The sequence below is a fragment of the Piliocolobus tephrosceles genome, chromosome 6 (assembly GCF_002776525.5).
Source record: "Piliocolobus tephrosceles isolate RC106 chromosome 6, ASM277652v3, whole genome shotgun sequence".
NCBI classification, from domain to species: domain Eukaryota; kingdom Metazoa; phylum Chordata; class Mammalia; order Primates; family Cercopithecidae; genus Piliocolobus; species Piliocolobus tephrosceles.
The window spans coordinates 110,245,615-110,268,299 of record NC_045439.1 but is presented as its reverse complement, the minus strand read 5'-3'; the positions used below and the strand labels follow the sequence as shown (position 1 = coordinate 110,268,299).

General features: G+C 36.5%; 1 protein-coding gene across 6 annotated transcripts in view; it reads right to left on the bottom strand.

Moving 5' to 3' along the window:
- The window catches only part of RFX7 (regulatory factor X7), a 158,138-nt gene that overhangs the window by 40,603 nt on the left and 94,850 nt on the right, over nucleotides 1-22,685 (bottom strand). For 5 of the 6 annotated variants that reach the window (XM_023228670.2, XM_023228672.2, XM_023228671.2 and 2 more), the window contains 2 exons: nucleotides 7,783-7,865; nucleotides 6,192-6,314 (listed from right to left, as the gene is read on the bottom strand). In XM_023228670.2, the coding sequence (XP_023084438.1) occupies nucleotides 6,192-6,314; nucleotides 7,783-7,865 (206 nt within the window). Of the gene's footprint in view, nucleotides 1-412; nucleotides 507-6,191; nucleotides 6,315-7,782; nucleotides 7,866-22,685 lie in introns of those variants that run through there. The other variant, XM_031935809.1, reaches the window with a different exon arrangement.

Sequence of the window (22,685 nt, the reverse complement as noted above, 5' to 3'; positions counted from 1 at the left end):
TATCAAATGGAATATAGCCAAAACTATAATGAGAGGCAAATTCATAGATATAAATGTTCCTATCTTAAATGTGAAAGAATGAAAACAAAGCATTCCATTTAAAGAGTAAGAAAAAAACCAAAGAAAACTAGAAGGAACAAAAATAAAAGCACCTAATAAATAAATTAAAAAAAAAACAGACAAGAAAATAAAACATATCAGATTTTACTTGTCTAAAAAAGAAAAGTCAAAAAAATAAATTAGGCTAAGTGAAATTTGAAAAAAGAGGAAAATTCAGTGTACAAAACTAGAATATCAAAAAGCATATAAGATACAAAATATATTAAATTTATGAGAGAAACAAATGACCAAAATCAATGAATAAAGTAAAAACCTAACCAGTGTACAACACAAAAAATTGTCAAAGAATTACCTCCAACAAAGGCTCCAGGCCTAGATGGTTTTGTAGTTGAGTTCTTTAAAACTTTCAAGAACAAATAAGTCCCATGCTATATAAACTGTTCCAGAGCACAGAAAATTACGGAAAGAGTTCCAATTCATTTTGCAAAGCTGGCCTAACCCTGATATCAAAACCTGACAAAGATAGCATAAAAAGAAAGAAAATTACAGACCAAATTCATTTATGAATATAGATGCAAAGTTCCTAAATAATATACTTGAAAACAGAACTCAATGGTACACTACAAGATAACACATCTTGACATAAGGAGGACATTCATTCTAGAAATAAAAGTTTATATTAGGTATCTTTTTTTTTTTTTTTTTGAGACAGGATCTCACTCTGTCACCCAGGCTGTAGTGCATTGGTGTGATCATGGCTTACTGCCGCCTCCACCTCCTGAGCTCAAGCAATCCTCCAACTCACACTCTCATATAGCTAGGAATACCGGGGCAACGTCACCATGCCCGGCTAATTTTTTTGTAGAGACAGGTCTTGCTTTGTTGCCCAGTCTGGTCTTAAACTTCTGGCCTCAAGTGATCCTCTTGGCTTGGCCTCCCAAAGTGTTGGGATTACAGGCATGAGACATTGTGCCCGGCCTATATTAAGTAATATCTTTATAAAATATATCACATCAACAGGTCAAATAAGAAAATAATCTCACTTGGATGCCAAAATATTTAATGAATATTCAATTCAATCAATATTCACTTCTTATTAAAAAGAAAATAATGTCTTGGTCAACTGTAAGTGATATATACTTAACATTGGTGAACTTACTGTAAGAGGAAATGATGCCTATCACTGCTATATGCAAAAGTGGAAGGAAAGTCTATTAAATGTAATAACAAAGTAAAGACAATGAAGAAGATACACAGGATAAACTACTTAGAAAAGTCAAAAGTAACAACTGAAAAATAAGGACTAAACAAAATTCAGTAAATATAAAATGTACAACGTAAAAATAACAGAAATCTAGGAAGTTCCTATAAACCAAAACAAATAGTAAAACATTTTTCACAATATGAATAATAGAAATTACCAAGGAATATGTTAAATGAGAAAATAAATGAACTTAATTGAGGGAAAAAAGGCAAAACATTACTGAAGGGCATGAAAGAAACATGTAAATTAAGAAACATATTTCTAGTCTGTAGTTAATTTTTCTAAAATTTTCAGTTAATTTGTTTGAATCAAAATCCCTTTAGAGTTTCCTTTTTAAAATCAGAAAAGTGATTCACAACTTCCTATAAAAAAATATTAACTGGTCAGAAAATAAAACCAAGAACGTTTTCACAAGAAAACTTGTGAAAAAGAGGTATGAGGAGGAAATATTGGTCCTATCAGCTATTTAAACATTAACAGCTAAAATATCTAAGTAGTAGAGTATTACCATAAGAACAGAGAACATAAAGGAAGAAAACTGAATCCAGAAGACTTTAGTAAGGTACATTATAGATTACTGTTAAGACAGAAAAATTATTCAATAAAAAAGCTGGGATATTTAGTTAACCATTTAGAAAAAATTTAAGTAAGTACCTTATCTAATAGCATTTACTAAAATAAATCACAGATAGACTCAAGGCTTATATATAAAGAATAAAATAAAAAAATACCTAGGAAAAATATACGTGAGTGTTCAGCAGCTGGTGCCTTGGAGAAGTTTTTTCTAAGCATAATAGTAATGTTACAAGCTGTGACAAAAGTGTACAGATCAGACTACTTATTTAAAAATTAACTAAACAAACAGCAATCTTGAAAAAACATTTATGTTTTAATATTTATGTCTTTAATATATAAAGATTTATAATCATTAAGAAATGGACATGTAAAAGGCTAGAACAAACATATCAGAAGGAAATGCATTTAGTGAATAATAAATAACAGTATTTAGCCAGCAATCCCAATTTCGATAATTTACATTATACAGCCAAGGATGTTCACTGCATTACTATTTGCAACTACCCTCTCACCCAAGAACTGCATAAACAGTGGAGCCAAATTTGGTTAAACAACAAAATGTATACATTAAAGAAGGCATTAGAAAAACTATTAAGGAAATAAAACCAGATGGTTATTTTCAGATAGTGACATTACAGGTGCTGTATTTCTTCTTTATACATTTATAACTATTTGCCCAAACTTTCATGATGAATATACATTTTACAATTAGAAAAATAGTGTAAAAATCAATGCACTAATAATTTTCCTGAAGACATAAATATTAGAATTCAAAACCTTCAACAAATAAAAAAGCCCAAAATCATTTGTAAATTAAACTGTCTTTGCATACTGAAAGCTCCTTAAAGTTTTTTATTTGTATTATCTTAATTTAGCATGAAAACACAGTTAAAAAGAAGCCAGTCTTTACTGTCTGAGATTACATCTTCATTTTTTTCCTCAAAGGGATTTTACTTTTAATGACTATTAAAAGATTTTCACACAAATACATCTAAATACACTGAAATGAATTATAAAAGGGTCCATACACAACAGGAATAACTTAAAAGAATACTTCATATTAATAACATCATTTCTTTCATTGAATATTGAGAACAGAATCAGTTTAAGACTGATCATTCTACGTTAAGTTTTTATTCGGGAAATTTCATTTAGGCACTCTCAACAGGATAATGAGTGCCTAATGATTGTGTGTCTAACTGAAATCTCTCCTGTGATTTAAAACTCCTGTTCTTAAAATATATAGCTATATTCTATTTAGTTTACTTTTAGACAACAAAATTGTAAAACTTTTAACTATTTTCTAATACTTTGATCTACATTTTGCCTTTCTGTAGTGTTTCTACATTTTTTAATCTCTTTCAAATTATTTAAATCTAAATGGCAAATTATGGTTTTAGGCAACGTACAATCAAATAACAGAACAACTTGAAGCTTCTACATGCTATAATTCTATGGAAACACCAACATTCTTTCTTCCTAGCACGTCATGTTATTATGCTGTGTCTCTTACAATAACCACATTATTTGTACCCATGTATACTAACCATATGTAAACTAATTCATACTCTGAGCAGCTTATTCATTATCTACACTAAGTGAAAGTCCTGACCAAATAATATGAGCAGTATTTCTAACTACTTGTCCAATGTTTTCTACTCACTCAATTTGATATTACTCAACTTTAACAAGCTTACCTTCTTAACCTATTATGAACTCACACATGAAATCTGAGTTCTAGTCTTAGATCTGCCCCTCACTAGTTTTGTTACACTGGTAGAGTCACTTAACTTCTCTAGGTTTCAAGGTTTTCATCTATAAAAAGAGGATAGGAACACTGTGGAAGACCTATAAAGTCTGTTACAACACAAATTTTATTATCACTGTCAGGGATCAGGTTCCACTCTAATCACTCTTATTATGAAATTAGTGCCTACTATGTGGAAATGCTATGGGGAATACTACAGTAAATAAGTGAAATAGTGAAATTTTTTGAACTAAAATGCCCAGACTCAGATATTTTGTGTATAGTACTCTATTAATTATCATTAGCATAATTCTCTCCAATTCCGTGAACACACTGGCATTTCTTTCCCAATCATGCTATTATAAAAACTCTCCCTTACCTACTAATGCCTTTTTAAACTGTAGCCTATCTAAATGACTTTCTTTTATCTCTGTTGCTCTCTACTCAACTGTAAATTAATTGCTCAAAATTGGAGTTCTCACTACTCCCAAACAATGTGATGTTTTGGGTCTCTTTTGTTTAAAAAATCCTTTAACTCTTTTTAGAAAAAAAAATCATAAGAATTGATGGGAATCTATGAAAAAGATTTCAAGGAAAAATTCAAATATTATAGGAAAACATAACCATGTCTTGCCAAAGGCAGAAAACTTTCAGGAATATAAGGACTGCTTTCATGGGCCAGGATCACCCTTCCGCAAATGCAGCGTGCTGTCTCTAAGGTAATATGAAGGGTGGTGCAGAGGAAAGTCATCACTTCAAAAACTACATGAATACCCTGTATTCCCTCATTAGTCTGTTAAGGAAACATCACACATTTATTTGCCCAATGTGCCCTTTGGAAAACCAGCAAGACATCTTTGGATGATTAGTCCTTTAACATTCCCTACTTCAGAAAACTTTTAGAATTTTAGATCTAAAAGAAACCTCAGCCTGGGCAATGGTAAAACTCCGTCTCTACAAAAAAACAAAAACACAAATTAGCCGGGAAGGGTGATGCGTGCCTATAGTAGTAGCTACTCAGAGGGCTGAGGCAGAAGGATCGCTTGAGCCTGTGGGGGTAGGGGTGGGAGTTCAAGCTGCAGTGAGCTGTGATCGTTCCGTTGCACTCCAGCCTGGGTGATAAGAGTCAAACCCTGTCTCAAAAAACAAACAAACAAACAAACAAAAAAGAAACCTCATACATCTTCAAGTGCCTCATTTTATAGATGAACCAATTGACAAAGACTGGTTAAAATACTTGCCTACATCACACAAGTTTAATGACAGAATCTATTTTCTTGATCTTCAATCCAGAGTTTCAACATACCATACAAGTTTACCTGATTTCTATAACCTTTTACTGAAATCAAATTTGCTTCTTTGAAGTTTCAGAGGGTTCTATTTTAACTAACTTGAATTTAATGAAGAATCCATGCTTACTCTAAGTGTGTGTGTGTGTGTGTGTGTGTATGCTTAATAAGGGCAAGGGCTGTGTCTTTTTACAATTTTACCCTGAGAACTTATCACAGGGTCTGGCATATAGGTATTCAATGGATTGCTGTAGACTGAATGAATGAACAAGTTGGATCACATGCACTCTCAGTTTTAACCTTTATAAAGAGAAAATAAATCTAGAGTTCTTCAGTTTAACTTTGTTCTCTTGATCATTTCAGATACTTTTATCTAGACTTTCTTCTAGCTTCATTATGTTTCTTTTGGTGAGGTAGTAAGAATTGCGAATAGATACCAATAATCTCAGTAAGTACAATTTCCTTTGCGTTACCTTATACTGGTTAGCAATAGCACTTATTTGACACTTTTTCCCCCAAATTTGCAAGTACAACACATTAATGCTTGTTGGTTTGACACTTCAATATGCCTCCAAATTTGGTTTTATTTACCCTGCTGGAATAAATTCCTCCTTCCAAATCAATTATAAAAATGTAAAATGAGACTATATTTCGCACCTATTAACCTTTTTCCAACCCGAAGGGCTCATCAGCCTCTATATTTTTGTATCCTGGATTTAAATAAATTGTAAATGCAACCTAATTTGAGTGTCTAATATTTGCAAGTCACTGAACTCTCTTGTCCTTGATAAATAATATACAAAATTCTTTGGTATGGAGAAGAATTAGAAGACTTTTAGATTCATGAAAAGGGCCTTTAAAAAGTCCAAGTGAAAAATCATGTTTTAGTTTTTCCTTATGTATTGATTTATTTATTGCTTTCCACTCTCTAACCCCAGATACACACTTCCTATCATACTTAAAAATTCTACAGGAATCCTTTTATTCACCAATCCTATACCACTGTCCTTGTACTCTCTGACCTCCCTCCTGTTATCCTGAAGAATTCTACAGAAATCCTTTTATTCATTAATCCTGTCCTTTATTACACATGCTACTACAGAAGCTTAGAGCTGAAATGAATCTTAAGAGACTTCTAAGTGTAATTCCCATATACCAGCTTGATATTCACCAATAATAAAACAAGTCACTATGGCCAAGTATAGTATTTTACCTCTTTAATATATCAGCATGCCATATTACACATAGTACTTACTTGTACTCATCATAGACTTCCTGTTTGGGCAGTGAAGTCTCCGGATGTTCCTCTAGGGTATTCCGAATCCAGGAAAAGGCATGCATTTGTTGTGCCCGACTAGATGACATGGCATTCTGATCACTAATAGAATAAAAACATGTTTTAGCTGACCAGATAGCAATTCGTTAATAATTTTTGAGCAAGGCCTAAATGTTCCACTAAAGAACTGTTTGCAAATACACTATAAACGACCAAACCAAACTTAGGAAATCTAGTAGATAATTGTCCAGCTATGGTTGTGAGCTGTTTTCTACAGCTAGTGTAAGACTGAAGTTACTGCCCTGCTCCATCCCTCCCTATGCAGGTGATGGAGCACTGACAAAGTATTTGTTTTGGTCAAATATCACATTTAAGTGGATATTTGCTCATGTACTTGCCTGTTCATTTGCCTACACTTACCAAATCATCAAATTTTAAAACAAAATTATACAAAAATTGCTTATTTCTATTTGCTCAGCATTCTCAAATAATATATATACATATATAGACATACACACATACATATATACACACATATATAAATATACATAAACACACATAAATATATAAATATATAACTACTTGGAAATCTTACTAAAGCATTCTATGCTCCAGAATGGAATTCGCACCAGAGAGATCCTGAACAGACAAATCTCCTCCTACAATCCTTCCTAAAGCCAGGCCCGCTGTCATAGGCTGACACATCCATTCAACATTGTAAGATTTACTATATGGAAGTATTACTTATAAATAAATACCGAAATGGACACCAAAGATAGGACAAGGGAAGCTACTCTACTGATTCTGACATCCGTCTCAGCTATCTGTAAGAATAATTTATTTCAAAAACACTGAGCAAGTGTCTAGGACATAACATGATTAAAACAGTTATAAATTTGGTCTGAGGGAAAAAAAGATAAAACTCAAATAATTTTCATTTCATTTATTTCTATATACAGTTTTAAAAAATAGAATAAGCATAATTTATATGAATGAAATGAATTCTGAGAAATACTTAAAAGGTTAAGGAAACTTTTAAAAATTACAATGACTGAATGAACAACTTCTCTCTACATTTTCTATAATTTTTAATGATGAAACTATAGTAATACCCCAAGCACTTAACACACCTTACATTTATGAATTCATGCTTCATGCAGGCAATTTCACTTTAATTTGTTTTAGATTCTGTGATGTGTTTACCTGATAGTACCTAAAAAAACTCTTGTACATTATTCCTTATGATACTGATCTGTTTATTCTTTGGTTTTCTGTTCAATTTTCACAATCCCTCACACTGCATAAACGTATATTCATCTGTCTATGAAACAAACCCAAATTGCATGTCATAGCATTTACCCAGTTGCACAAATAAATTAGCAAAAACTGCAGGTAAATACTTAACCAAATATCATCAAAGACTAAAATGATGTATTGTTTTGCCAGTATGTTTTCTATTGATTTCAGGAATATTGCAAAAACCGTAACAACCAAAACATACACACCTCACATATATCCTAGGGACATCCTATAAACAGCATAATTATAGCAAAGACAATAATAGATATACCTTTTCTCTCCATTGCTGAGACCAGAAGGCAGCTGAAGGTAGAGGTAGAGTTTCTCTAGGTCTGTAAACTTCTCAACTTCTTGCTGTTTACAAAGGATTAAAAAGAAAGATCATTTTTAAAAAACACTCATTTTTCCCCAAACAAAATTTACTAACATCTCCCTAAAAATAATGACTGTTTAAATTTAAGACAGATGAATCATTTGTCTTTTCTCATCACTAAAATAATTATGTTATTTGATAAATGTACTGCATATACAAATTTAATAAAAGAAAATGGTACTTACCTATTAGTTCTTATATCATGGGCATAAATAAAATTATTGACCAAGGCTCAGAAAAAAAATCACATTTAAAGAACGGGGGTTTTACTTGTCCTAATTGTAGGACAAGTACTGGACCAGGAATCAAGAGAAACATTTATTAGTTAGTCTTTGTCTAACCATTAACTGGCTATGAGGTTTTCAGTGCTACAGAAAATTTTCCATACAACTATAAAATGAATGACATAATTTCTAGAATCCTTTTCCTATTTTCAAATATTTAGAGCATGTGACTGATGGTGCTACTGTTACCTGTGGATGGAACTGAGGTTAAAAACACTGAAATAAAATCATTAACTCTTTCCAGACCTTACAGATGTGATTATTTGTTGGCTTGCCAACAGTGGCTGCTATTTAGAGAATCTACTTGTAAGATTTTCTATTGCTATTGTCCTGCAACTATGTCATTTTGTCTCTAAATTTAACCTTTAAAATAATTTTTGCCTTCCTCTTTATAACTTTCTTCTAAACTGAGTTTGCCATAATGGCTTCAAATGTGCCACAAATCCTATCATAATAAAAATATTCATAGTAAAATTCTGGTAGCCTAATTCAAGCAAAACTCTATTGCAATGAAAAATGTGGACAGATTACTGGCATTCCTGATAGAATTTATTCTTAATAAAGCACAGTTTAAACAGAGATTCAATTTTTGAAAAAACCTAAAATGATATAACCGGGCCTATTCTTAGTCTTATCAGAAGACATCCACAAAAGTTTAATCTTAGAATCCATCTACGTAATGATTTAATCAATCACATGCAAACAGCTCCCATTTACATTTTTAAAATCCCATAGTCTATAGGTATTTTCCAATGAGCTCTTGCTCTAATACCTAATAATATCAGCTATACCCTTGTGTAGCTCTCCCCTCAAAGAAAACAAACACACATTCCCTTCTTAAATGCTACGTGTCATCACCTTCTTTTCTCTAGTTTCCACAGTGTTCAATTTTGGAGTCTGTTTAACTCTCTTTTTCTTGGTGCATTCCACATTAATCCTTTATTTAGCCCTCTAACACTATGCCCTATCTTTTTCCAGTCTTTTGATTTTTCACTGCCACCACAGTAGTCTAGGTCTTCAGCTGTCTTTCCTTCAACAATAAAGATAATTCATTTGCTTATCCATTACTTTTGTTTTCTGCTATGTTCCACAAGTGGCATAAAATAACCATGAACCTATACTATGTATCACAAATTATACAAAGAGTGAACAATACAACACAGATGAACAACATACCACCACCACAGTTCTTGCCCTTAATGAACTTTTAATGACACTTAAATTTCTAAAGTGTCTAACCAGCTGGTTTTCCTACCTCCGATGTCACCCCACTTTAATGTGTCTTAAATATGGTTCCTAAAACCTGAAATTTTTTTCTGTTCTGAACAGAGGGACTGGCTGAAGCCATGGCAGAAGAACATAAATTGTGAAGATTTCATGGACATTTATTAGTTCCCCAAATTAATACTTTTATAATTTTTTACACGTCTTCACTGCAATCTCTGAACATAAACTGTGAAGATTTCATGGACACTTATCACTTTCCCAATCAATACTCTTCTGAATTCCTATGCCTGTCTTTAATCTCTTAATCCTGTCATCTTTGTAAGATGAGGATGTATGTCGCCTCAGGACCCTGTGATGATTGCGTTAACTGCACAAATTGTTTAAACAATATGAAATCTAGGCACCTTGAAAAAAGAACAGGATAACAGTGACGTTCAGGGAATGAGGGAGATAACCATTGGGTCTGGTGCCTGAGAGCCAGTGGAACACAGCCATATTTCTCTTCTTTCAAAAGCAAATAGGAGAACTATCACTGAATTCTTTTTCTCAGCAAGGCACATCCCTGAGAAAGAGAATGTGTTCCTAGGGTGAGGGCTCTAAAGTGGCCACTCTGGGGATGTATGTCTTTTACGGTTGTAGATAAGGGATGAAATAAGCCCCAGTCTCCTGTAGCACTCCCAGGCCTATTAGGACGAGGAAATTCCTGCCTAATAAATTTTGGTCAGACGGGTTGTCTGCTCTCAAACCCTGTCTCCTGATGTTATCAATGACAATGCGTGCCCGCAACTTTGTTAGCAATTTTAATTTTCCCCAGTCCTGTGATCTCACCCTGCCTCCATTTGCCTTGTAATATTTTATTACCTTGTGAAGCATGTGATCTCTGTGACCCACACCCTATTCATACACTCCCTCCCCTTTTGAAAATCACTAATAAAAACTTGCTGGTTTTGTGCCTTGGGGGGCATCATGGAACCTGCCGACATGTGATGTCTCCCCTGGACACCCAGCTTTAAAATTTCTCTCTTTTGTACTCTTTCCCTTTATTTCTCAGACCAGTTGACACTTAGGGAAAATAGAAAAGGACTCATGTTGAATTATCGGGGGCAGGTTCCCCTGATATTTTTCTGTCAAACTGTTTTTTTAAGAGAGTCTCACTATATTGCCCAGACAGAAGTGCAGTGGTTTAATCATAGCTCACTGCAGCCTCAAACTCCTGGGCTCAACAGATCATCCCACCTCAGTCTCCTAAGTAGTTGGGGCCACAGGTACGTGCCACCACAGCCACCTAATTTTTTAATTTACTTTTTATAGCTTGTTGCTACAAAATTGTTGCCTAGGCTGGTCTGGAATGCCTGCCTGGACTAAGTGATCCTCCTGCCTCCCAAAGTGCTGGGGTGCTAGGCATGAACCACTGTCAAATGTTATTAACATCACCCACTTAATCACAACAATGCCAATCCTATTAAATTCAGAGAAGGTTTTAATAATAAAAATACCTAATATTATGAGCCATGTCTGAGAAAATGTAATAAAAATATTATTTTTGATCACTAAGAAAAAAATCTTCTACTGTTGGAGAAACCTTGGAGTCTATATAGCTTTTAAATTTTAAATATAGTGGAAAAAAGAATAGAGAAGAGATTCCAGAACACAGAAAAAATTTCAGAAGATGTTCTAAATTAGTATTAAGCACCAAAGATATGATTTAGAAGATGGCAAAAAAGCTTTTGAAAAAGATTGAAGTCAGTGTCCTAATTTTTTTCAAACAATGAAAACTTGTAACTGTTCAATTACTGTTTTGATTACCACATGGGGTACAACACATAGAAGAAAAAATTTGGAGAGTAGCATAAAAACTGATAATAACAAAATTCTATAAAGCAAACCCCCCCAAAAAATGACCCAAGTGTATAGTGATGGCATTTCAGTCCAGCAAGGCTGGGCTCACCATCAAGATTTCTGGTTTTGGATATATTGTGTCATCCACTGCTAATTAGTGGCTTCTAAAACAATGCTCACTGGTTTAGGAGAAGACCCTAACCTTGCTTGATTATCAAGGCAAGTGTATCATGTGGCAAGTATGTTAAACATCAGATTATTTGATATGCTTTGTGAAGATTTAGATGGTAAGAATTAAAAGTTTTTCGTTCTATGTTGAAATTCATTGGTGGTCAAAAAGAAATTATTTTGGCTGGATTTACAAAATAAATCATAATGGTATTCTATTTCTGGAGCACCAGAGAAAAGACCAACTTCATAAACTTTAAAAATTATAATTTTTTACTCAGCCATAAAAGGAATGGAGTACTGATACATGCTACAACATGGATGAAACTTTAAAACACTGTGCTAAGTGAAAGAAGCCACACACATATCATGTGATTCTATTTATATTAAATATCCAAAATAGGCAAATCTCTAGGGACAGAAGGCAGCTTAGTGTTTCCCAGAGGCAGATGAGTGCTTAAAGGGTACTGAGTTTCCTTTTGGGGTGAGGAAAAGGTTTTGAAACTAGATTGATGTGGTAGTTGTACAACACAGTTAATGTAATAAATATCACTAATGGTAAATTTTGTTGTGTATATTTTACTACAATAAAAACTCTAATTTTTAACAGAGCTTCGCACATTTGGAAAACATATCTGATGATTCCAAGTGAAACTTAAATGACAAACAAAATCCATAGACTTAAAAGTCTTCACTTTCTTAAGTTGAAGAAGTTCTTAAAGAAAAGCTAGTGAAAACAGTTTCAAATTTAGGGGGAACCTCAAATATTATTCTAGTTATTTGAATGAGGTAGCTGATAATTTCATACTATTGCGGTTGAAGATCTTGCCTGAAAACTTAAAAGACCTCTTTCTCATGCACTTCAACCTTTGCAAAAAAGTATTAAAAAGGAATCTTTGAACTCAAGGTTGATTTATATGTCAAACACATTCTAGGAAATAATTCTGGAGAATTTTGGTAAAATATTCGTGGTTATTCCCAGCAAGTGAGCTGACCTTGCATGTCATCATCCCATTTTCATAAGCATAGATTTAAGAAGACGGTTTTTCTGAACCTTTAGCTATGAAAGCACAACAATGCTACAAACTTAATGATAACTGAGATGGTACTTTGACCTTTCAAATTCTGGACAGAAAAGCTTGTAGCAAACAATCAGATTCAACATTCATTTTTATATTATGTGATCAAGGGGAAAATGAAGGCATAGTATAAGATCAACTTGCTTTTGGAGGTTGAAGGTGGAGTATGGTGTTTGAATCCTGCCACTCAACCCCCTTCCCTTCTAAAACTTTGGCTGATAAAAAATACTGACATTAGGAACTAGTAACATTAAGCTAATTCTTTCTATGAGGTGCAAGTGTAGTGGTGAAGAAAACATGGGACAGAGACAGTATTCCATCTGTTCACCTACATTTCTCAGCCCACATTGCAGTCAGCTTGTAGTCGTGTGATTATTATGAATCTGATCATAATGATGTAATTCACTACTCAGCTGACATAATTAAGAATCAATGTGCTGGCCAGGGGCAGTGGCTCAAGCCTGTAATCCCAGAACTTTGGGAGGCTAAGGTGGGTGGATCATGAAGTCAGGAGATTGAGACCATCCTGGCTAATAGGGTGAAACCCCATCTCTACTAAAAATACAAAAAAAATTAGTCAGGTGTGGTGGCGGGCACTTGTAGTCCCAGCTACTCTTCGGGAAGCTGAGGAAGGAGAATGGTGTGAATGGAAGGTGGAGCTTGCAGTGAGCTGAGATTGCGCAACCGCACTCCAGCCTGAGCGACAGAGCGAGACTCCGTCTCAAAAAAAAAAAAATGTGTCGCCCCATCCCATTTCCCCCTCTGTGGCATCTTGGAAGCCATGTGTTGCACCAGTGAGGCTATGTCGGCCTTCCTGTCAATGTTGGTTGTGAGGGACTATTTGGAACAGTGGTCTTCAGTGACTTCTGCTGCATATAATGTGAATGAAAATACATTTTTGTAGTTAGGCCACTGATATTTCAGTCTTAGTTACAACAGCATAGACTAACTCATCCTGATTAATATAAAAATCAGACTCTTTTCCTCTAGCTCTTTTGAGAAAACTGAGGAATCCTTTTTATTTTTTTCCCTTTTGAGATGGAGTCTCACTCTGTCCCCCAGGCTAGAGTGCAGTGACCCGATCTCGGCTCACTGCAAGCTCCGCCTCCCGGGTTCACGCCATTCTCCTGCCTCAGCCTCCCGAGGAGCTGGGACTACAGGCACCCGCCACCATGCCCGGCTAATTTTTTGTAATTTTTAGTAGAGACGGGGTTTCACTGCAATAGCTAGGATAGTCTCGATCTCCTGATCTCGTGATTCACTTGCCCTGGCCTCCCAAATTGCTGGGATTACAGGCGTGAGCCACTGCGCCCAGCAGAATACTTTTTACATATACAGATAAAAATGTGGAAACAGATAGGAACAGCACTGGCCTGCAACTCCCAGTGAGATTGTTGCAGAAGGCGGGTGATTTCTGCATTTCCAACTGAGGTACCCGGTTCATCTCACTGGGACTGGCTGGAGAGTGTGTGCAGCCCACCCAGGGCGAGCCAAAGCAGGGTGGGGCGTCACCTCACCTGGGTAGTGCAAGGTGTCGGGGAATTTTCCCCGCTACCTAAGGGAAGCTGTGAGGGACCAAGCCTGAGGAACTCTGGCACAGGTAACTGCGCTTGTCCCATGGTCTTCCGACCTGCAAACCAGGAGATTCCCTCTGGTGACTACCCTACCAGGGCTCTGGGTTTTAAGCACAAAACTGGGTGACCAATTGGGCAGACACCAAACTAGCTGCAGGAGCTTTTTTTTTTTTCTTTTTTTGCCATACCCCAGTGGTGCCTGGAATGCCACTGAGACAGAACTGTTCACCCCCCTGAAAAGAGGGGCTGAAGTCAGGGAGTCAAGCGGTCTGGCTCAGCGGGTCCCACCCCCATGAAGCCCAGGAAACTAAGATTCACTGGCTTGAAATTCTCACTGCCAGCACAGCAGCAATCTGAGATGCACCTGGACGGTCAAGCTTGGTGCGGGGAGGGGGGTTGGCCATTGGTGAGGCTTGAGGAGACAGTTTTACAGCCACAGGCTAAACAAAGCTGCTGGGAAGTTCAAACTGGGCAGAGCCCACTGCAGCTCAGCAAGGCTGCTGTGACCAGACTGCCAGATTGCCCCTCTCTGGACAGGGCATCTCTGTAAAACAGGCAGCAGCCACGGTCAGTGGCTTATAGCAGACTTAAACGTCCCTGCCTGACGGCTCTGAAGAGAGCAGTGGAACTCCCAGCACAGCGTTCGAGCTCTGCTAAGGGTCAGTCTGCCTCAAGTGGGTCCCTGATCCCCGTGTATACTGACTGGGAGACACTTCCCAGTTGGGGCCGACAGACACCTCATACAGGAGAGCTCTGGCTGGCATCTGGCAGGTGCTTCACTGGGTTGAAGCTTCCAGAGGAAAGAACAGGCAGCAACCTTTGCTGCTCTGCAGCCTCCGCTGGTGATACCTAGACAAACAGGGTTGGGAGTGGACCTCGAGCAAACTCCAACAGACTGGCAGCAGAGGGGCCTGACTGTTAGAAGGAAAAGAAACAAACAGAAAGGATTAGCACATCCACTCACCCCACTGGAAGGTCACAAACATCAAAGACCAAAGGTAGATAAATCCACAAAGATTGGAGAAAACCAGTGCAAAACGCCTGACAGTTCCAAAAACCAGAACGCCTTTCCTTCTCTAAAGGATCACAACTCCTCGCCAGTAAGGGAACAAAACTGGATGCAGAATGAGTTTGAAGAACTGACAGAAGTAGGCTTTAGAAGGTGCATAATAACAAACAACTCTGAGCTAAAGCAGCATGTTCTAACCCAATGCAAGGAAGCTAAGAACCTGGAAAAAAGGTTAGTCGAATTGCTAACTAGAATAACCAATGTAGAGAAGAACATAATGACCTGATGGAGCTGAAAAACACAGCACGAGAACTTCATGTAGCATACACAAGTATTAATAGCCGAATCGATGAAGCAGAAGAAAGGATATCGGTTGAGGATCAACTTAATGAAATAAACTGAGAAGACAAGATTACAGGAAAAAAAAAAAAGGTATGAGTCAAGCCTCCAAGAAATATGGGACTATGTGAAAAGACCAAATCTTTGTTTGACTGGCATACCTGAAAGTGACGGGGAGAATGGAACCAAGTTGGAAAACACTTCTGAGGATATTTTCCAGAACTTCCTCAACCGAGCAAGACAGGCCAACATTCAAATTCAGGAAATACAGAGAACACCACAAAGATACTCCTTATGAAGAGCAACCCCAAGACACATAATCGTCAGATTCACCAAGGCTGAAATGAAATAAAAAATGTTAAGGGCAGCCAGACAGAAAGGTCAGGTTACCCACAAAGGGAAGCCCATCAGAGTAACAGCAGACCTCTCGGCAGAAACCCTACAAGTCAGAAGAGAGTGGGAGCCAATATTCAACATTCTTAAAGAAAAGAATTTTCAACCCAGAATTTCATATCCAGCCAAACTAAGCTTCATAAGTGAAGGTGAAATAAAATCCTTTACAAACAAGCAAACGCTGAGGGATTTTGTCACTGCCAGACCTGTCTTACAAAAGGTCCTGAAAAAAAGCACTAAACGTGGAAAGGAATAACCGGTACCAGCCACTGCAAAAACATACCAAATTGTAAAGAACATTGACACTATGAAGAAACCGCATTAACTAACAGGTAAAACAACCAAATAGCATCATAATGACAGGGTCAAATTCACACATAACAATATTAATCTTAAATGTAAATAAGCTAAATGCCCTAATTAAAAGACACAGACTGGCAAATTAGATAGAGTCAAGATGCATCAGTGTGCTGTATTCAGGAGACCCATCTCACGTGCAAAGACACACATAGGCTCAAATAAAGGGATGGAGAAAGACCTACCAAGCAAATGGAAAGCAAAAAAAAGCAGGGGTTGCAATGCTGGTCTCTGATAAAACAGACTTTAACCAACAAAGATCAAAAGAGACAAAGAAGGGTATGACATAATGGTAAAGGGAACAATGCAGCAAGAAGAGCTAACTATCCTAAATATAGATGCATCCAATACAGGAGCACCCAGATTCATAAAGCAAGTTCTCAGAGACCTATAAAGAGACTTAGACTGCCACACAATAATAATGGGAGACTTTAACACCCCGCTGTCAATATCAGACAGATCAATGACACAGAAAATTAATAAGGATATTCAGGACTTGAACTCAGCTCTGGACCAAGCAGATGTAAAAGACCTCTACAGAACTCTCCACCCCAAATCAACAGAATATACATTCTTCTCAGCACTTCATCGCACTTATTCTAAAATGACCACATAATTGGAAGTAAAACACTCCTCAGCAAATGCGAATGAAGGGAAATCATAACATACAGTCTCCCAGACCACAGTGCAATCAAAGTACAACTCAGGGTTAAGAAACTCACCCCAATCCACAGAAATACATGGAAACTGAACAACCTGCTTCTGAATGGACTACTGGGTAAATAACAAAAGGAAGGCAGAAAAAAAGATGTTCTTTGAAACCAATGAGAACGAGACACAACATACCAGAATCTCTGGGACACATTTAAAGCAGTGTGTAGAGGGAAATTTATAGCACTAAATGCCCACAAGAGAAAACAGGAAAGATCTAAAATTGACACCCTAACATCAAAATTAAAAGAACTACAGAAGCAAGGGCAAACAAATTCAAAAACTAGCAGAAGACAGGAAATAACTAAGATCAGAGCAGAACTGAAGGAGATGGAAACATGAAAAACCCTTCAAAAAAAAAAAAAAAAAAAAAAAAATCAATCCGGGAGCTGGTTTTTGAAAAAAAAAATCAACAAAATACACCACTAGCCAGACTAATAAAGAATAAAAGAGAGAAGAATCAAATAAAAAAATAATATAGGGGATATCACCACTGACCCCATAGAAATACAAACTACCATCAGAAAATACTATAAACACCTGTATGCAAATAAACTAGAAAATCTAGAAGAAATGGATAAACTCCTGGACATATACACCCTTCCAAGTCTAAGCCACAAAGAAGTTGAATCCCTGAATAGACCAATAACAAGCTCTGAAACTGAGGCAGTAATAGCCTACCAATCAAAACAAGTCCAGGGCCAGATGGATTCACAGCTGAATTCTACCAGAGGTACAAAGAGGAGCTGGTACCATTCCTTCTGAAACTATTTCAAACAACAGAAAAAGAGGGAATCTTCCCTAACTCATTTTATGAGGCTAGCATCATCCTGATACCAAAATCTGGCAGAGACACAACAAAAAAAGAAAATTTCAGGCCAATATCCCTGATAAACATCCTTAATAAAATACAGGCAAACCGAATCCAGCAGCGCATCAAAAAGCTTATCCACCATGATCAAGTTGGCCTCATCCCTGGGATGCAAGGCTTGTTCACTATACACAAATCAATATACATAATCCATCCACATCAATCCGCCTAAACAATAAACGTAATCCATCCACATAAACCCAATCCACATAAACAGAACCAATGACAAAAACCACATGATTATCTCAATAGATGCAGAAAAGGCCTTCAATAAAATTCACCCCTACGTGCTAAAAACTCTCAATAAACTAGGTATTGATGGAACATATCTCAAAATAATAAGAGCTATTTATGACAAACCCAAAGCCAATATTATACTGAATGAACAAAATTGGAAGCATTCCCTTTGAAAACTGGCACAAGACAAGGATGCCCTCTCTCACCACTTCTATTCAATAGTATTGGAAGTTCTGGCCAGGGCAATCAGGCAAGAAAAAGCACTAAAGGGTATATAAATAGGAAGAGAGGAAGTCAAATTGTCCCTGTTCGCAGATGACATGACTGTATATTTAGAAAACCCCATTACCTCAGTCCAAAATCTAAAGCTGATAAGCAACTTCAGCAAAGTCTCAGGATAAAAAAGCAGTGTGCAAAAATCACAAGCATTTGTATACAACAATAACAGAGAGCCAAATCATGAGTGAACCCCCATTCACAATCGCTACTAAGAGAATAAAATACCTAGGAATACAACTTACAAGGCATGTGAAGGATTTCTTCAAGGAGAACTACAAACCACTGCTCAAGGAAATAAGAGAGGACACAAACAAATGGAAAAACATTCCATGCTCATAGATAGGAAGAATCAATATCGTGAAAATGGCTATACTGCCCAAAGTATTTTATAGGTTCAATGTTATATCCATCAAGCTACCACTGACTTTCTTCACAGAATTGGAAAAAACTACTTGAAACTACACATGGAACCAAAAAAGAGCCTGCACAGCCAAGACAATCCTGGGCAAGAAGAACAAAGCTGGAGGCATCATGCTACCTGACTTCAAACTATACTACAAGGCTACAGTAACCAAAACAGCATGGTACTTGTACCAAAACAAATATATAGACCAAAGGAACAGAACAGAGGCCTCAGAAGTAACATCACACAGCTACAATCATCTGATCTTTGACAAACCTGACACACACAAGCAATGGGGAAAAGATTCCCTATTTAATAAATGGTGCTGGGAAAACTGCCTAGGCATATGCAGAAAAGTGCAACTGGACCCCTTCCTTACACCTTTTACAAAAATCAACTTAAGATGGTTCAAAGACTTAAACGTAAGACCTAGGACCATAAAAATCCTAGAAGAAAACCTGGGCAATAGCATTCAGGACACAGGCATTGGCAAAGACTTCATGTCTAAAACACCAAAAGCAATGGCAACAAAAGCCAAAATTGACAAATGAGACCTAATTAAACTAAAGAGCTTCTGCACAGCAAAAGAAACTATCATCAGGGTGAACAGGCCACCTATAGAATGGGAGAAGATTTTTGCAATCTATCCATCAGACAAAGGACTAATATCCAGAATCTACAAAGAACTTAAACAAATTTACAAGAAGAAAACAACCCCATCAAAAAATGGACACAGGGTATGAACAGACACTTCTCAAAAGAAGACATTTATGCAGCCACAAGACGTGTGAAAAAATGCTCATCATCACTGGTCGTTAGAGAAATGCAAATGAAAACCACAATAAGATACCATCTCACAGCAGTTAGAATGGTGATCATTAAAAAGTCAGGAAACAGATGCTGGAGAGGTTGTGGAAAAACAGGAACACTCTTACAGTGTTTGTGGGAGTGTAAATGAGTTCAACCATTGCAGAAGACACTATTGTGATCCTAAGAATCTAGAACTAGAAAGACCATTTGATCCAGCAATCCCATTACTGGGCATATACCCAAAGGATTATAAATCATTCTACAATAAAGACACATGCACATGTATGTTTCTTGTGGCACTATTCACAATAGCAAAGATTTGGAACCAACCCAAATGTTCATCAATGATAGACTGGATTAAGAAAATGTGGCACATATACACCATGGAATACTATGCAGCCATAAAAAAGGAGAAGTTCATGTCCTTTGCAGGGACATGGATGAAGCTGGAAACCATCATTCTCAGCAAACTATCACAAGATCAGAAAACCAAACACTGCATGTTCCCACTCATAAGTGGGAGTTGAACAATAAGAACACATGGACACAGGGAGGGGAACATCACACACTGGGGCCTGTCGGCGGGTGGGGTGTTAGGGGAGGGATAACATTAAGAGAAATACCTAATGTAGGTGACGGGTTGATGGGTACAGCAAAGCACCAGGGCACATGCATTCCTATGTAACAAAACTGCACATTCTGCACATGTAACACAGAACTTAAAGTATATTAAAAAAATGTGGAAACAAGAAAAAGTCTCCTCCCCATAATCAAAAAGGCTTTCATTCATTCATTTTTTAGAACAGAATAATTAACTTACTTTGAATTTCAAATGATATTAACCAAGAATATAATTACATTTATCAGAATGGGGTATGGACTAAAAAACAGTTTATAAGCACCAGTTTAGAATATACAATCTTCATGCTCTCTTCCAGTTAACTTTTACTTTTAAAAAAATCAAAAAACTGGTTAAAAAATCAGCTCTAATAAGTTTACTACACACGATCCTGCAATATGCCAGTCTGTTCCTCTACTTTGGGTCACAGCATTTACTCAGGAAAGCATGCAGCTTATCTTCAATGAATCTGCATTTACTGATTGTTTTGAAAAAATGTTTTCCAGTATCTGGTCACGACCCTCAGCTATAATGATCCTGGTTTGTTCAAACTCTATCCACTTTTGAGGCAGAATCCTGAAAGACAAGACTGAGCCAAATGGAAACCCTCTTAATATTTTACTATCTCATTTAATTTTTTAAAATTAAAACTACAAAGTATTTCAAATACAGTAGAGAATGTGCGCACGCATGCATCAATATCCACATTTACAAGATGCTAACCTTTTGCCATGTTTGCTTCTGATCTTGGACTTAATCTATTTAACAGCATATAGAAATAGTATTCTATGAAACAAAACCACAGTTTGTTCATGTCTCTACTGATAAGACAATACGTTATAGCAAAGTTTCACTATTTCAAATGGTGCTGTAATGGAAATCCTTTATTTGTGACTCTTGTGGCCTTGTGTGAGTTTTTTCCTAAGGGCTGTAACCTAAAAGTACAAGTGTCTGGTAACAAAGAATGTACACAGTCAACCTTATTGGGTATTTTCAAATTGCTCTCTAAAACTTATACAAATTTATGTTCCCAATAGCAATACTATAATTTGTTTCTCCACATTCTTGTTAAAACTTAAGTTTTAAAGTTTAGCTAATCTCATGGGTATGAAAAGATATCTCATTGTTTTATACTTCTCTGATTGATGATGAGACTGAATCTTTTCGTATTATTTATCATTTGAGTTTAACAGAGTAGCTCTAAAATTTTAATATGCACCAGAATCACATAGTAAGCTTGTTAAAACAAAGACTGCATGGCCCCACTTCCAGAGTTTCTGAATCAGTAGGTATGAAGTGGGGACCTGAGAATCTGGACTTCTAACAAGCTCCTAGGTGATGCTGCTAATGCTGGTCAAAGGATTACACTTGGAGAACCACACTGTTCAAGGAACTGCCCATTCATTTCTTTTGCTCATCTAAATATGGGGATATATATCAGGCAGTCTGGATACTAATTCTCTACTGGTTTAAAGTGCTGCTAATATCTTCTCCTGGTTGTAACCTATTAATTTTGTTTTTGAAGTCTTGTGATGTCGAAGTTTGTCATTTCCAGGCAGTCAAATATATCAATCTTTTCAGTCATAATTTGAGCTTTTGGTCTTTTGTTTTTGAAATTTTCCCCTATTTCAGTGTCATAAAGATAGTATCCTATATTTTCTTTCTAAAGTTTAAAAATTTCGTTTTTCATGTGTGGGCCTCTAATTCCTCTGGAATTTATTTTTCTGTAAGATATGAAGTAGGGACCTAACTAAAAATTGTCCCAGTAGCACTTATTATTTCACACTTTCTCTACTGATTTTTCATGCTACATCTGTATCATGGGATTCTTTATTACAGGTGAAAAAGAATGCCATTTTTATGTTTAGCATATGAAAATGTCTTTCTTTGAGTTGGTATTTAATTTAGGAAAAAACCTAACATTTTTTTTTTTTTTTTTGAGACAGAGTCTTGCTCTCTTGCCCAGGCTGGAGTGCAGTGGCATGATCTTGGCTCACTGCAACCTCCGCCTCCCAAGTTCAAGCATTCTCCTGCCTCAGCCTCCTGAGTAGCTGGGATTACAGGTGCATGCCACCACGCCCAGCTAATTTTTGTAGTTTTAGTAGAGACGGGGTTTTACCATGTTGGTCAGGCTGGTCTCAAACTCCTGGCCTCAGGATCTGCCCGTCTTGGCTTCCCAAAGTGTTGGGATTACAGGTATGAGCCACTGCACCCGGCCTCGAAAAAACCTAACAATTTATCCTTAAGATTGTCATATAGCAAAATGTATGATTAACTGACTCTTCTAGAACTTATGTCATAGAGACTTTTCATATAAGAATATCACCTAGTAACTGATTAGCAGAGTAATAAAAGTAGCTTTGATGAAGCTTTTATAAATCTGAGGTTAATAAGTCTCCTACTGACAAATTAATAATGAAGAATAACCCAGATTACATAAGATCTGTAATAACGATATGACATATATATATACAATAGATGAATGAAGCAGCTGTTACTTGAAATTGATATCTATATCAAGCAGTAAGCTATAGTGGGGTAAGGTATAGGATATAGAATTAGAAGACCCAGATCTGAGTTCCAGATTTGCCACTCATTAGGT